This window comes from Saxophila tyrrhenica (assembly GCF_035928015.1).
Source record: "Saxophila tyrrhenica strain CCFEE 5935 chromosome Unknown scaffold_4, whole genome shotgun sequence".
Taxonomy (NCBI): domain Eukaryota; kingdom Fungi; phylum Ascomycota; class Dothideomycetes; order Mycosphaerellales; family Extremaceae; genus Saxophila; species Saxophila tyrrhenica.
The window spans coordinates 1,337,416-1,351,954 of NW_027041736.1; the positions used below are offsets into that span (position 1 = coordinate 1,337,416).

The following is a 14,539-nucleotide window of genomic DNA, read 5'->3' on the forward strand; positions in this document are numbered from 1 at the left end:
AGAAAGTTGACGCCTAGACGCTGCGAGGTCTTCGTCAAGCGTGCAGACATCTATGACGACGGGCTTGCATACGTCTATGCAATCGTCTGATCTGGTCCAGGAGGACATTTGCGTTAGGAGGAGCATTTGAAGCATAATCCGTGCCATATAGTCTGCGAGGACGCGTTTCGTGGCTGTCATTGGAATCGCTAGGCTAATCCAGCGCGTCTCGACGTCCAGGAACCTGGAGAGGTACACAGAAATTCCTTCTGTCATTTTCGAATTGTATTGCAATTACAGCTACCCTGGGCTCCTCTCCCTTCCCGACGAGCAGCTGCAGGCCGAATGACAGCTGTGGAGCTCTCGCGGTTGTGATATTGCTGGTTGTGTTTTTCGACCCCAAAAGCTGCGGAAGCATGCCCACAGACCTGAAGGCATGGCTGGCTGTCACGTTACGACAGGCGTAGGCAGGTGCGGCAAGCGCATTCGTCAATGGTTGCCCTGTCGGACATGGTGACTAGTAGTCAGGACGCCTCGTCCTCGAGATGCTCGTCACAATGGTTAATTCTGCTGCCTTCAAGGCTGAAAAGAGAGCCCCCAGAATAAACCGCAGGACAGGTGAAGCTGGCTTTTTACCTTGGGATGCATCTCGTGGCTGCATTGATCGCTTCATACGTGCTCGCAAATTGTAAGAGGAGCACACTTATGCAGGTGGTTCATGCATGTCCCTCCGGTGAAGATGTCGAACCCTAGGTCGAGGCGACCGGCGTTGACATTTTGACGGGGATTACGCTCCACCACATATGTGGCTCAGATGGGCCCGGCCATTGGAGCGATTCCGAGTCGTGACCATTCTGTTAATGAGAGGTGAGGTCTGAGGAAGAGTGAAGGCGAGGCGGTCGGAAGAGCCAAGCTCGATCAGGCTTGGCAGGATTTTGCGCTGCAACTTCATCGCACTCGTCAAGCACAAACTTTTCCACATGTTCACACACCAGCCATGGGTTTCGCCTTTGACGTGGCGCCGGATCGGCCAGAGAACATCGACACGATACTAAACGGCCTGGACCGGTACAACCCAGAGACGACCGGGCTCTTTCAGGAATACGTCTCGCAGCAATGCGAAAACCAGACATATGACTGCTACGCCAACCTGGCGCTGCTGAAACTGTGAGTATATGGCCCCTAAAGCACGCATACAAAGGTGTACAATGATGTCCAAATCTTATCACGTTTACCTATTACCCGACAAGCCCACTAGCTTGGCTGAAGCGAAAGATATATTAGCTCTATCTGAGAAAGAACACTTCCCAAAGTCCAGAAGCGCAGAAGAAGAGTCTTGCTAGCCCTCGCTGACATCTGCTCATCCAAACAGATACCAGTTCAACCCCGACCGCACCCGCGACGAGACCGTCACCAACATCCTCGTCAAAGCCCTCACCGTCTTCCCCTCGCCCGACTTCAACCTCGGCCTCTCCCTCCTCCCACCCCACGTCGTCGCGCAGACCAGACTGTCCTCTGCCTCCGGAGGACCCGCATCAGGCACCCTCGCCGAAGCCGTCCAGCATCTCACTAAGCTCCACCACCAGCTCGTCAACGCCAGCTACACCGCCTTCTGGTCCACACTGGACTCCGACGATCTCTACGCAGACCTCGTGGCGGATGTGCAAGGGTTCGAGGAGCTGATGCGCGTTAGGATCGCCGTGGTCGTGAGCCAGTGCATGCAGGAGGTTCAGCGGGACGTGTTGGAGAGCTGGCTCAATGTCTCGGGAGAGAAGTTTGAGCGGTTTGTGAGGGAGGTTTGCGGGTGGAAGATTGACGGGCAGACGGTCAAGGTGCCGGAGAACAAGGAGAACTCGGCACAGGGGACTGTTGTAAGAGAGACTGTCAAGTTTGAGCAGTTCGGACGGATGGTGAAGAGGGCTTATGAGCAGCCGGCGTAGGCTTGTCTGGCTGAGTTCATGGACGATGCATTGCAGCGAGGCGTTCGGGAGGCCAAAAGGGATGGACACTAGAGATAGCTTGATGCAAGCAGTCATGCATGAGGGATGGCGAGGATTGATGATGTGAATGCATGATATCAGCAAACTTGATGCTGACTACGGGCACACTTCTATGAAAACCTGAAATGTACAACCGCTACTCCATGCGCCATGCTATGATACCCAAGCTCGTCCTTCGCGTCGTCAGAAATGTGGTGGGTATGTTCTCGTGATAGCAATATGATGGGTATGTCTCGTTCAGTGATGTGGTTTGCGAGCATTTTTGTCCCTCCACTCGATCCAGCCGGGTTCAAGCCACCACTCAACAATGTCAGTCGAATCACCCATATCTTCCGATTCCGGTTCCTCTTCGCTCAGTTGCTCAGGATCGAACACGATAGCTATTCGCCTCTTTGGGGAGGCGCTACGATGAGCTTCAGCTCTTGTTGTTGAGGGTTGATCGAACGAGGAGACTGAAGCACTGCTGCGCAAGCCTTCGTCGCCTAGTGCACCATCACATCAGCCTGATGTTGATTCCCAGCGACACCGTTCGCGGGCTCCTTGGGCGCGGCCTCATCCATCTCCATGTCGTGATCACCATTTGCCTCTGCCTCGCCCTCACCGTCCTCCTCCTCCAGCTCCTCTTCGTCATCGTCCTCGCTCTCCTCCCCGAGGTCCTCGCTGCCGGCCTCAGACTCTTCGTCCACCTCCTTGACGTTCGCTTCCGCGCCTTCCATGTCCACATCTGCACCCTTCGCAGCTGCCTCGCCCTCGGCTTCAGCCTCTACTTCCTCCTCTTCCTCCTCTTCAGCGCCGTAGTTCGCTCCATCGTCTACCTCAGCATCAACATCCGGCTGCTCCGGCGGGAACTCAGCCGGCGCACTCTCCTCACTATCCCATTTGATCGCGAATCGTGTCACTCTCGGCTTCTCAGCCAGAATGTTGCGTCGCACCTTCTCAATCACAGGCTTCGCGGGAGCCTCTTCGGCAAGCGATTCGTCCGTGTACTCATTGTTGACGTAGTAGCCGACGCGCACGAACTCGCGATCGTCGTAGGAGCAGCTGAGGAGGATCACAGTCACGCCAATGATTTCGGTGGCAGGGATGCGGGCGGTGTTTGGCGGGTCGGCTTCGAAGACGAATTTGTTGACACCGACTGGGATAGGGCCGACGAGGAGGGAGTCGAGTTCCTGGTCGTGCTCGGATCTGGAAGGGGCTGTTAGTGGGGCTCTGCTGCCTGGTTGAAGCGTGGTGGGGTCGGGTCCATACGATGTCGCAGATCCAACGTAGGTGAGCTTCCATTCGAGGTCTTTCTGCAGTGGCTCAAGGCATTCAAAGGTGATCTCGAACTCGTAGGGGTCGGTGAAGGCGGCGGGGTTGTTGCGGACGGAGACGTTAAGGAGCGACACTGTCGCCATCTTGCCGGTCGTATGTGGTTGTTGCTGTTGGTGGGATGATCTTGGTAGTATCTGTGTCGCTGTGCTGTTGTTGAGTTGATGGAAGAGTGGTACGTTGAGTTGCGAGATTGATGTGTCGTTGTTGGAGGAGGAAGAAGAGTGCAACAAGTGGGTGAGTTTGAGACGGTAACAAGAAAGCACGAGTGACGCGAGAAGCGTGTTGGACGCGCTCCGCGTTAATTAGGAAATTGACTCTAGCGCAAAAGTCGTGTCGGTAGCGAGGGCATGTGATTATCGACCTGACTTCTTTGCCGGCAACACCGGACCTCGCTTTCCGTGTATACATGAGCCCATATCATGAGAAGGGTGTGATCGAAGAGATAACACACCAGTATGGCACATCTCCTTCGAGGAAAACAAGCTGGCATCCAGAACGACCTCTCAGCCGGTCTGGACAGCTCTCTCTTCAACATTGACGATATTGCCCGCTTTGGCGTGAACTCACAAACATCATGCCTCGCCTACGAGCCGGTTCAGTCGCTGCTGGCAGTCGGCACCAAGAACTCTCAATTCGGCCCTGGCCAGATCTACGTATTCGGGCGCGACAGGATCCAAGTAACCCTCGAACTACCCTCTCGAGGTGCTAGCGTTCAGGAGCTGCAGTTCTGCGCGGACAAGTTGATATGCTTGACCACGAAGCACGACATATGCGTCTACTCGCTCGAGCTGAAGAGGCTCATCACCTCACATTCTCCACCCGGTGTGGTGACGGCGCTATGTACGGATCCTATGCTTGATTATGCCTTCCTTGGCATGCAAACGGGTGATGTCCTCGCCTATGATCTGGATCGAGAGAACCTCGCGCCCTTCAAGATTCCTATGCTATGGCAAGAAGTGGACCCCAGGGCGCGAGTATCTTCGGTGGTCTCACTACAACTGCATCCGCGAGACGTAGGTCAGCTCCTCATCGGATACGCCAATGGTGCGGCTATCTTCAGTTTCAAGCTGAACAAGGCCACGCGCTTCTTCCGTTACGAAGTCCCACGCGGAGCACCTGGTGGCGATGGCGATCCTGCCGCTGCCAACATGGTCAGGTTTCCGAAGCTGACTCAAGCTGTCTGGCACCCGACCGGCACCTTCATCTTGACGGGTCACGAGGACAGTTCGCTTGTCTTTTGGGACACCTTGAAAGACGGACGAATGCTTATGGCTCGAACGTTGACAGACACAAACGTAGCAACACCTGGAGCACCATCTGGCAGCATGGGTGGCTCTATGGCGGTCAAAGAACCATTGTTCAAGATTTCGTGGTGTGCAAATCAGGATCCAGAAGACACCGCCATTCTCATAGCAGGAGGCGCTTCGACCCAGGCGCCCTCGAAAGGTCTGACACTCTTCGAAATGGGGCGAACGCCTGTCTACGCCACCAGCAGCTGGGAAGCGTTCGTGCAATACTTCGAGTCACCCAAGCGGCAGCGTATCCTTCCCACGCCTCCAGGAGCTGAAGTGGTTGGACTTTGCCCCATCCCGCGATCCTCTCCGCATTTCGCTGGTGGTCACGATCCCATTGCCATAATCGCGCTTCTGTCATCTGGCGAGATACTGACGCTCACGTTCCCTTCTGGCATGCCGATAAGTCCTACCAACCAGCTTCATCCCTCCTTGACTCTGGTACACCCCTTCGTCAAGAAGGTAAGCATGGCTCAGGCGGGCAGGGAGAAGTGGCTCGGTCTGCAAGAGAGACGCCAGCAAGGCCCTCAGATGTTGAAGGGCGGCGCGGAGCTGCCCAGATCTATGCGTCGGCACGAGAAAAGAAATATCTTGCAGACAGTCCACGCTGACGGCACGATTCGGATGTGGGACCCAGGCCACGGAGACGAGGTTGAGAACACCACGTTACTTCAGCTAGATGTCGGACGAGCTGTTGGCAGCTTCGATAGGGTCAACGTCACCCAGACTTCTCTTGCGGGCGAGAGTGCTGAACTGGCTGTGGGCATGGCAAGTGGTGAGCTGATCATTTTCCGATGGGGCACCAATCGAAATGCCGGCAGAGAGCCTCCTCAACCCAGGCCCAACCAGCCAGGAGCCCTCACGAACGTTACTGATCGCGTGGAGCCTTCGTTGAGCGAGGGGCTAATACCATTCACTCTTCTGGATCAGCGGGATGGTCCGGTGACATCCGTCAAGATGAGCGAGATAGGCTTTGTCGCAGCCGGGTTTGAGGGTGGCAGTATCGCAGTTGTCGACTTGAGAGGTCCAGCGGTGATCTACTCGGCTTCAGTGCATGACTTCAACCGTGGCCAGCACAAGGGCAGCATTCGGCGGAAGGTGAGCACTTCCAGTGGTGGTCCTGCTGTCAAACAAGAGTGGGCTACAAATCTCGAGTTCAGCATCATGACGCTTGAAGGCGAGGACTATAGCAGTATACTACTGCATGTTGGCACGAATCTCGGGCATCTGGCAACGCTCAAGATCGTACCAGATGCGAGTGGCAGGTACACCGTGCAGTTGGCCGGTGTCCCAGCTCTCGACAATAAGGTGCTGCACATCTCGCCAATCGATGCAGATACTGGCCACCCGGCTCGCGCTTCGCAGAATGCAATGGCAGCACTGCGTACCGGTCACAGGGTCAACGGAGCGCTTCTCGCTGTCACACCCACCAGCATCCACATCTTCAAGCCTGCGACTGCGAAAGGCGCCCACAAGTCCTTCGACAGCTTCTTCTGCGACTCTGCTTCTATCATCCGCTACCAGGACCAAGGCTACGCCCTCCTCGGCCTCTTCGGCGATGGTAGCGCTCGAGCCTTCTCCATCCCCAACCTCCGCGAGATCACCTCCATCAAAGTGAACGACATACTCGACGTCCGACGCTTCAGCGATGCAGTCATCGGCCCTACCGGCCACGTCATCGGCTTCACAGGTCCGTCAGAACTCGCCCTCATCAACGTCTTCGGCACCGGCGAGTCCCTCGTCCGCAGCCAGGACAAACTCTTCAATCCTGACGCTCTCATCCCGCCTCGTCCTACCATCTCCAACGTCCAATGGATCACAGGCACGCAGTACGTCACGCCCGCCGACCTGGACCTCCTGATCGGTGGACCCAACCGCCCGCCCTCGAAACGAATGATCGAGCAAGCGCGCGCGGACGAGCAGCAGCGGCGACAGGCGGGTCGGGCAGGTGCGAGCTCCAGCTCGGTGAATGTGTCGCAGCAGGATGAGGGATACTGGGCGTACATGCAACGGCAGATTCAGGAGAGGACGGAGAAGTTGGGGATGGCGAATGATTCGATGGATAATTTGGAGCAGAGTAGTCAGAACTGGCTGGATGATGTGAATAAGTTTGTGGGAAAGCAGAAGAGGAATGCGGCGGGCAGTAGTAAGTTTGATGATAAGTTTGTGGCCACGAGCGTGATTTGCTAACTTCTGGCTACAGTACTGAAGGCCAAGTTTGGGTTTTAGGGTCGCCGTGCGCGGTCCTGCCCAAACAGGTCTCTGATACCGGCGAAAGGCATCTCTTGATGCGAAGTCGACAGGGCCCCATTCAGCTGCCATGTGCCGGTGGTCCACTCAGAGGAAGCTGCCCTATGCTACTTGATGACTTCCGCCGCAGCATCTCGATCACCCTCAAACGGGTCTTTGATGTCGTTGATCTTCAGGGATGGACATCTACGCAGGCGCGGCGGTCTGGCTCTGCTGCATGGTCGCCTGTATGCGCATGATCTATAGCTCGTGGTTAGCTTCGAGTTGATGTCAAACGAGATGAGGCCACATACCTCATTCCTCTTTCCTTCGCTCTGCTGTTGCAGGCCCTTAATGGTCTCTTCTACCCGCTTGCTGCTCAAGTCATTAGCATGTCAAATGGAAAAGAGGCGGTTCAAGCTCATACATCTCCGTCCCAATGTACTCCAACCGACTGTCCACCGTCCCCTTGGCTTCGGTGGTATCCTGCTTCAGCAGTACTGGGCCTACGATTTTGTAGATCTTCGCCTCGTCGTCTAGATTTGAGAATTCCTGGTCGTTGTCAGAACGTGCTTGACCATAGGCTCTGGAGGGCGTACCTTTTGTACGCCCTTGTTCTCTGTGAACTGGCTCTCTAGTTTCTGACGAGTCTGCACGCGGGAGTTGAGCTCTACAAGGTGTTAGTATATATCACCAGCAGGTTTGAGAAGGGCAAGACATACCGCCCTGAAGCTTTTCATACTCGTCTGATAGTGAACGGAGTTCTTTCTGTTGGTCCGCCATATTGGGTGTTATCTCAATCTAGTCATTGATCAAATGTTCCAAGAAGACAGGCGCCTGATGGATTTTTGAGAATGTCTTGAGCAAGTGAGGTTGAAAGAGGGACGGGATGTAGCCTGCCTTCTCTCTCCGCCACCCCACCACGCTCCGTTGCCTACCTCCTAGCGCGGGACGTCTGTGTTTCTGGAGCACATCCCACCGTCAACATTCAACCGCTTACCAAGAGCGACACATTCGAAGGCCAAAGATTCAAGAAGATCTTCCACTGTTGCTGCTTCGAGAGGAAGGCACGCCAGACGATTACATCAATCAGGCTGCCTGTCTAGGACCATCCCATCGACCGCGATATCACCGGCACCACAGATAACAATACCGACGCACAACGCCTAGCTGCGCGTAGCAGCACGATACCCTCACCATGTCCAACACCGACTTCCTCGGGCGGGCAATAGAGTCCGTCAAGAAGGCCATCGAAGCGGACACCGCCGGCGAATATGAAAAGGCATACCAAGGCTACTACCAATCACTCGAGCTCTTCATGCTAGCGCTGAAATGGGAGAAGAACGCAAAGAGCAAGGAGATGATACGGCAGAAGGCGGGCGAGTACATGGAGCGGGCGGAGAAGCTGAAGAACCACCTGGCTGAGAACGACAGTAAACGGAAACCGGCTGCCATGGGTGCTAACGGCAAAGCGAGCAACGGTGCCGGGAAGGGCAAAGAGGACGACGAGGAAGATGCTGAGAGCAAGAAGTTGAGAGGGGCGCTGGCGGGGGCTATCTTGACGGACAAGCCGAACATCAAATGGGAGGATGTCGCAGGGTTGGAGGGCGCGAAGGAGGCGTTGAAGGAGGCGGTGATATTACCGATCAAGTTCCCGCATCTGTTCACCGGCAAGCGGCAGCCGTGGAAGGGGATATTGCTGTACGGACCTCCAGGTACAGGCAAGTCGTATCTGGCGAAGGCGGTTGCTACAGAGGCAAACAGCACGTTCTTCTCGGTCAGCTCCTCGGACTTGGTGAGCAAATGGATGGGAGAGTCGGAACGATTGGTGAAGCAGCTCTTCAATCTTGCGCGCGAGAACAAGCCCAGTATCATCTTCATCGATGAGGTCGATGCACTCTGCGGTCCGAGAGGAGAAGGCGAGAGCGAGGCAAGTAGGCGTATCAAGACGGAACTGCTGGTGCAGATGGACGGTGTGGGCAAGGATAGCAAGGGTGTATTGATCCTGGGCGCAACGAACATCCCCTGGCAACTCGATGCAGCCATTCGAAGACGTTTCCAGCGACGAGTGCACATCAGCTTACCGGATCAGCCAGCAAGGATGAAGATGTTTGAGATTGCTGTGGGGAGTACGCCTTGCGAGCTCAAAGGGGACGACTACCGGACACTGGCGAAGATGTCCGAAGGCTACTCTGGTTCAGATATCGCAATTGCGGTGCAGGATGCGTTGATGCAGCCGGTGCGGAAGATCCAGACTGCTACGCATTACAAGAAGGTAGGCCTTACACAAAAACGCTCTTCGCGCCATATTTGAGGCCAAAGCTAACGTATCGTGATCCACAGGTCGAAGTAGACGGCGAAGAAAAGCTGACGCCATGCTCGCCCGGGGATGCTGATGCGATGGAGATGAACTGGATGCAGGTCGACACCGACAAGCTGCTAGAACCACCACTTCACGTCAAGGACTTCATCAAAGCTATCAAGGCATCGAGACCTACCGTGGCACAAGCCGATCTCAAGAGAAATGAGGAGTGGACCAATGAGTTTGGAAGTGAGGGCGCGTAGAGCGTTGTGAGACAGTGATGATAGGGAGGATGCATGTGCGCGTGTTACGGTTTTTGAGTTGCATGGCGTTCTGGAGCGTTGTGGGCATGGGTTGGGATGAATTGGCGTGTGCAGAGGTCCGGATGAATGATATACGTCTCAGCAAGCACCGATGAGGTTTCAAGGAAGCAGATATGTGCTAAACGTTAGGCTCATGAAGCCATTTTTCTATCCCGCTCTCTCGGAGGGCTTTACACCACCACTCAGATCGAGTCATCAGCATCAGCCAGCCCGAGCTCCGCGAGAATCAGACTGGCGCCCTTTTCGCCAACCACGTACGCCGTGTTATTGGTATTCGCACCCACCATCCCAGGAGCAATGGACAGATCGACGACCTTCAACCCTTCAACCCCATAAACATTCAACTTCTCATCAACAACCCCCTTCTCCGCCCTCGCACCCATCTTCGCCGTCCCAAGCGAATGCCAACAAGACCCTACTCGCTCGCGGAGAAACTTCTCAATCGCCTTGTCGTCTTCCGCAGTGTACTTCGGACTCGCCACGACGCTCTTCGCATCGGTGGCAGACACGCACGCGGCTTCGGAGCCCTCGGGAAAGACTGGATGCATGAATTGCAATTCTCCGGTGTACATGCTCGTCGTGCGCATGATCGTGCGCAGGCGCTTGTAGGCCCAGATGTTCATTTTGAGATCGAGGTTGTGTTTATCGGAGAGGTAGGCCGGGTCGAAGTCGATGGGGTCGTGCCAGTCGGGACCGGTGATGTGGAGGTAGCCGCGGCTGTACTGTGGTTGGGAGAAGTATTAGCAGTGTTGCAGGCATCATGGGATGTGCCAACTCACGGAGTATGCGGAATAGGCCGCTATGGAAAAGTACTGGCCGGCGGGAACCAAGGTTGGATCTCCCATGTTCCTGGAAGAAGAAATACTTTAGTGGTCAGCCTCGCCACGGAGGGGACGGACGACCTACCCAGCAAGCGTGGCAGCCATCATCAACGGCCTATTCGGCTGGTCTTTGTAATCCCGATCCCACGCTTCCTTGAAATCCGAGCCCAGCGCTTCGACTTCCTCCTCAGTCGGTCGGAACTTCCCATGAGTGTCACAGCCGTTCCAGCCCAGCATGCCTTTCGCCCGGCGGTCTTCAGCAGACGCTCTGCCCGTCGCGAAGGCGTCCTGCGTATCGTCCGGTCCGAGGTTGGTCGTGATGGTGTACCCCACCAGAGTGTGGTCGTCGTAGTTCTCTCCGACCCCAGGCACGTCCGCCACAACTGGCACATTGGCTTTCTTGAGGATGTCTGGATTACCTACTCCCGAGCGCTCGAGCACTTGAGGGGTACCGCAAGCGCCACACGATACCACGACGAGCTTCCTCGCCTTGACGGAGAATTTCGGCGGTTCACCCACGCCGGTCTGCGGCTGGTACGCTGGGTTGGGCATGTACTCGACGCCTACCGCCCGCTTGTTGTCGTCAAACAATACCCGGACGACCTTTGACTCGCAGAGCACGTGCAGGTTAATGTGTTTCCCATCCTCCAACAGCGGGTGGATGTATGCATGCGCCGAGTCGGCTCGGTCGCCCTCAGGCGTGGAATACTTCATCGCCCTCTCCCACCCGTTATTCACGCTTGTTGGGTCCTGCAGATCTGTGTATTCTTGGTATCCGAGCTTCGAAGCGGCGCTGAGCCAGTCTTCCTGAGACTTGATACCGCGGAAGGCGCCGTTGGAGATCTGGACAGGACCGCGATCTCCGTGATTCTTAGTCCCGGAGCCGTGGTATGTCTCAAGCTATGATATGGTCAGCTTGATCCATCACGTGGAAAAGATGCGGCTATTGACCTTCTTCATGAACGGCAGAATCTCCTTCGTCGACCATCCCGGCATCTTCCAGGAGTCAAAGTCACACCCCTGCGCTCGACTGTACAGCATGATATTGATGCTTGATCCTCCACCAAGTACACCTCCAGACGGCACAATCTGAGGCCGTCCAGCGACAGCATCCGTCGGCTTCCCAACATTGAAAATTGCCGTGCGGCTGGTCGGCTGCAAGTGCTCGATCAACTGCGCTCCATTGCGGACGCTGTCCAAGTTGTGATTATTCTCGCCGCCTTCGATGAGCAGGATGCTGAGGTTCGGGTCGGCTGCGGCGAGACGCCCGGCGACGACACATGCTGCTGTGCCACCTGTACGGCTGTTAATATGAGCGAGGGCGATGTAGAGGATGTACTGACCACCAGCGATGATCACGTCGACCTCTTCGACACCTTCTGCGATCTTGTTGGAGATAGGCATGTCTGTGATGCTAAGAATGGAGGGTGCTGTGTGCTTGAGATGCTTGAGGTCTTCCGAGAGAAAAGTGAATGGCAGACCTAGAGTGGTCGGCGCAACAACTGTCAATATACGGTACCCAGCCGGGATCGCGTTTTATATCCTGCTTCCTTGGACTTTCTCTCGCGTGTTGAGCGCATGGCCTAGTCTACCGCGTCCTGCCGATGATTCCATGGCACTTCGACATAACCTCAGCCGCACACGAAGCAGACTCACCGTACCTACCGTGTTTGGAAGTTAGTCAACCAGACATACCGGCGAGGAAATGTTCTCGTGAAGCTGACCGCGACTCGGCGAGACAGCGAAGGCCTGGTGGGTGAGTGGTCAGAAATTCTTGGCCTAGGTTGGCCTGGCTGGCCGTATCTCATGTCAGCAGCCTGACGTGAGCGACAGAAAAGCTCCATCACGCCACGCCAAAACGCTTGCTCATACAACGCCCGCTGAAAAACTACCCGCAATGTATTTCAACTATTCCCCGTATATGCAAGCCCATGCTCTTCTTACACCTCTTCGGGGTTAAACCCAAGGCCTTGACACTGTGCCGTGCTTTTGTTCTTCCAGATATCCTACACTGCTCGTCCTGCCTCTTTCTCATCGCTCATACCCATCGAAACCTGGATGCATCGTCCCGCTCTCAATCCTCGAATCGATCTGTGGTCGGTTCTGACTCTGCGACGGATATTGCTGTTGGCCCTGCGACGAATATTGCTGCCGGCTCTGCGAAGGTCGGTTCCGACCGCCGGATGTGCCGTTGCGAGAGTTGCTCTGCCGCATGTCTCCGTTCTCCAACGCTGCGCCTTCATCCATCTGACTCTGTGACCGTTTAACCTCTTCAAAATCACCGCCGGCTGAGTCTTGTCCTGGATTGGCCTCCTCGTAGTTGAAGAACTTGACGAAGTGATAGTACCCACCACTGACCAAGGCGCCGAGTATTGGTCCGATCCAGTAGATCCAGTGATAGGATGGGAAGTTGGCTGCGATCACGCATGGGCCGAAGGATCGAGCTGGGTTGAGGCTGGCTCCGGTGTAGTTTACGCCGGCGATTTCTGCGACGAACAGTGCGAGGCCGATGCCGATGGGTGCCATGTAGGTGTCTTTGGATTTTTCGGCTGCCAACATCAGGACTGTGTAGATCAGGAGTATTGTCAGGAACTGTGCTGATGGCATTAGCGAGTCACTTCGTGAGCAAAGACCATGTACACGACTGACCATCTCCAGAAACACTCCCTGTGCTACGCTAACGTCTGGATTCAAAAGGGTCTGGACTAATGCGATATCCCCCGGAACAATACCCTCAACTACAGCAGCAGCACATATGGCGCCCAGAAGTTGCGGTATGATCAAGATGGCGCCTCTCAGGGCTGGGACCGCGCCGGTCATGACCAAGCCCACGGTGACTGCTGGGTCTGCGGGTGTAGTGCGTTAGAGTCATTCGAGCGTGTGGAGGGAAGTTCGCTGGGATAGTGGCTTACTGCAGAGCCGTTAGCATTCAGCAACCTGAGAGTTACGATCGTACACACCTGAACAGACCGCCAGACACCCTGTACATCGACCATGCCGTGACCAGAAGGCTCAATCCGTAGCTCATGCTAATGTAGATGATGGTCGAGTTGCTGTTCGTCCCATCACCATTGGTCTCTGTCTGCTGCTCGACGGACATGAGATGGCCCAGGAAAGCGAAAAAGAGGAACATGAACGTTCCCACGAATTCGCCGGTTGCTGCCACGAAATGGCCTCGGACGGCGGAGGACATGGCGGCGGATTTGGGCTGCACGAAACCGCCCATGGGCTTGTCGAAACCGTGCTTCTCCCCCATGATGGCCGAGCTGTGGTTTAAAAGATACTCGAGGAAGGATAGTCAGGCTGCAGAAGAGCTCGAGGAGCTTGAAAAGCTTCAACAGGGAGGAGACGAGACGAAAGGAAAAAGATAGCGCCTCCCGCAGACACTCACCTCGCCTGCCCGACGATCATGCAGGCTGGTGATCGTAGCGTACCGTGAAACTGGGTTACGCCCTCTCAAGCTTGGACGCGCGCTGCTGACTGCAGACCATCGTGACGCACGCGCGCTCTTTGTAGCCACTGGCGGAGTCGAGAAGCTGTCAATCTGCAACGCCACCACCAGCCTGGTGATGGCATCGTGACAGCGGACGCGGGACGCAGAGAGCTGTGAGAGCGCTGGTACGGCACATGGAGCGGACAGCGGGGCTGGATCGTTGATGATGCGCGTGCGGCTCTGTGCGATGGTAAAAGCATGAGAGCACGCTCGAGGCCGAGATTGGTCGCGTGGGTGGAGATGGTCGATGATCGACTCGAGGGTTGCCGCTCCTTTCCCGATCGCCGGGCAACTGGCTGGTGGACCTAGTCTTATCCGGTTACTGCGATTCATAAGTGGACAGGGAGTTGATCAAGTTTATCTGTTCGTGGCTGGGGTTGGAATTGCTTTGGTGGACCTCACCTTGAACTGAGTTCGACGTCGCGAGCCGTGTCGACGGGGGCGGCGGTGGCGGTCCGGTAGCCTCTAGACTCCACGTCTAAGTACAGTACATGCGCCCCTCTATTCCTATGGACGAAGTGTTGTTGTTGTTGCTGCTGAGGTGGCAAGGAAAACGAGGAAAGCACCGTCCTTCGCGATCAAGTGGGCTGACCAAAGCCAGAACACGAAAGAGTATTGTGTCAAAGACCAGTGGTGAGAATGAGAGCATTGAAATGGGCACATGGGAAATTAAGCATGTCCAAGAAGTTAGAGCTGTATGTAAGTCTTTGTACATTGTACTGTCTACTGCGCTCCCCCAAGGCTGCGCGAAGTCATTCCTCATCACGTCGGGTTATCAAAATGTCC

The 14,539-nt window shown here is 55.6% G+C and overlaps 7 protein-coding genes across 7 annotated transcripts; 3 read left to right on the plus strand and 4 right to left on the minus strand.

Moving 5' to 3' along the window:
• Positions 1 to 976: 976 nt before the first annotated feature.
• LTR77_003200 (uncharacterized protein) lies at positions 977 to 1,919 on the plus strand (the record flags this gene model as incomplete). Its single annotated transcript, XM_064800457.1, has 2 exons — positions 977 to 1,146; positions 1,352 to 1,919. 2 exons carry the CDS (start codon positions 977 to 979, stop codon positions 1,917 to 1,919), a joined length of 738 nt encoding a protein of 245 aa, XP_064661796.1.
• Positions 1,920 to 2,461: 542 nt separating this feature from the next.
• Positions 2,462 to 3,376, minus strand: ASF1 (Histone chaperone asf1; the record flags this gene model as incomplete). The annotated part of the gene is made up of 2 exons (XM_064800458.1): positions 2,462 to 3,164; positions 3,228 to 3,376. The coding sequence occupies 2 exons, from the start codon at positions 3,374 to 3,376 to the stop codon at positions 2,462 to 2,464; spliced, it is 852 nt and encodes a 283-aa protein (XP_064661797.1).
• Positions 3,377 to 3,748: 372 nt separating this feature from the next.
• SRO7 (Lethal(2) giant larvae sro7) lies at positions 3,749 to 6,814 on the plus strand (the record flags this gene model as incomplete). The annotated part of the gene is made up of 2 exons (XM_064800459.1): positions 3,749 to 6,731; positions 6,789 to 6,814. The coding sequence occupies 2 exons, from the start codon at positions 3,749 to 3,751 to the stop codon at positions 6,812 to 6,814; spliced, it is 3,009 nt and encodes a 1,002-aa protein (XP_064661798.1).
• Positions 6,815 to 7,021: 207 nt separating this feature from the next.
• Positions 7,022 to 7,597, minus strand: YKE2 (Prefoldin subunit 6; the record flags this gene model as incomplete). Its single annotated transcript, XM_064800460.1, has 5 exons — positions 7,022 to 7,075; positions 7,129 to 7,189; positions 7,242 to 7,366; positions 7,414 to 7,484; positions 7,537 to 7,597. The coding sequence occupies 5 exons, from the start codon at positions 7,595 to 7,597 to the stop codon at positions 7,022 to 7,024; spliced, it is 372 nt and encodes a 123-aa protein (XP_064661799.1).
• A 415-nt stretch (positions 7,598 to 8,012) lies between these two features.
• On the plus strand, positions 8,013 to 9,379 carry VPS4 (Vacuolar protein sorting-associated protein 4; the record flags this gene model as incomplete). The annotated part of the gene is made up of 2 exons (XM_064800461.1): positions 8,013 to 9,089; positions 9,158 to 9,379. The coding sequence occupies 2 exons, from the start codon at positions 8,013 to 8,015 to the stop codon at positions 9,377 to 9,379; spliced, it is 1,299 nt and encodes a 432-aa protein (XP_064661800.1).
• A 242-nt stretch (positions 9,380 to 9,621) lies between these two features.
• On the minus strand, positions 9,622 to 11,664 carry LTR77_003205 (uncharacterized protein; the record flags this gene model as incomplete). Its single annotated transcript, XM_064800462.1, has 4 exons — positions 9,622 to 10,161; positions 10,219 to 10,288; positions 10,346 to 11,160; positions 11,212 to 11,664. The coding sequence occupies 4 exons, from the start codon at positions 11,662 to 11,664 to the stop codon at positions 9,622 to 9,624; spliced, it is 1,878 nt and encodes a 625-aa protein (XP_064661801.1).
• A 627-nt stretch (positions 11,665 to 12,291) lies between these two features.
• Positions 12,292 to 13,516, minus strand: LTR77_003206 (uncharacterized protein; the record flags this gene model as incomplete). Its single annotated transcript, XM_064800463.1, has 2 exons — positions 12,292 to 13,106; positions 13,231 to 13,516. 2 exons carry the CDS (start codon positions 13,514 to 13,516, stop codon positions 12,292 to 12,294), a joined length of 1,101 nt encoding a protein of 366 aa, XP_064661802.1.
• Between the last annotated feature and the right edge of the window lie 1,023 nt (positions 13,517 to 14,539).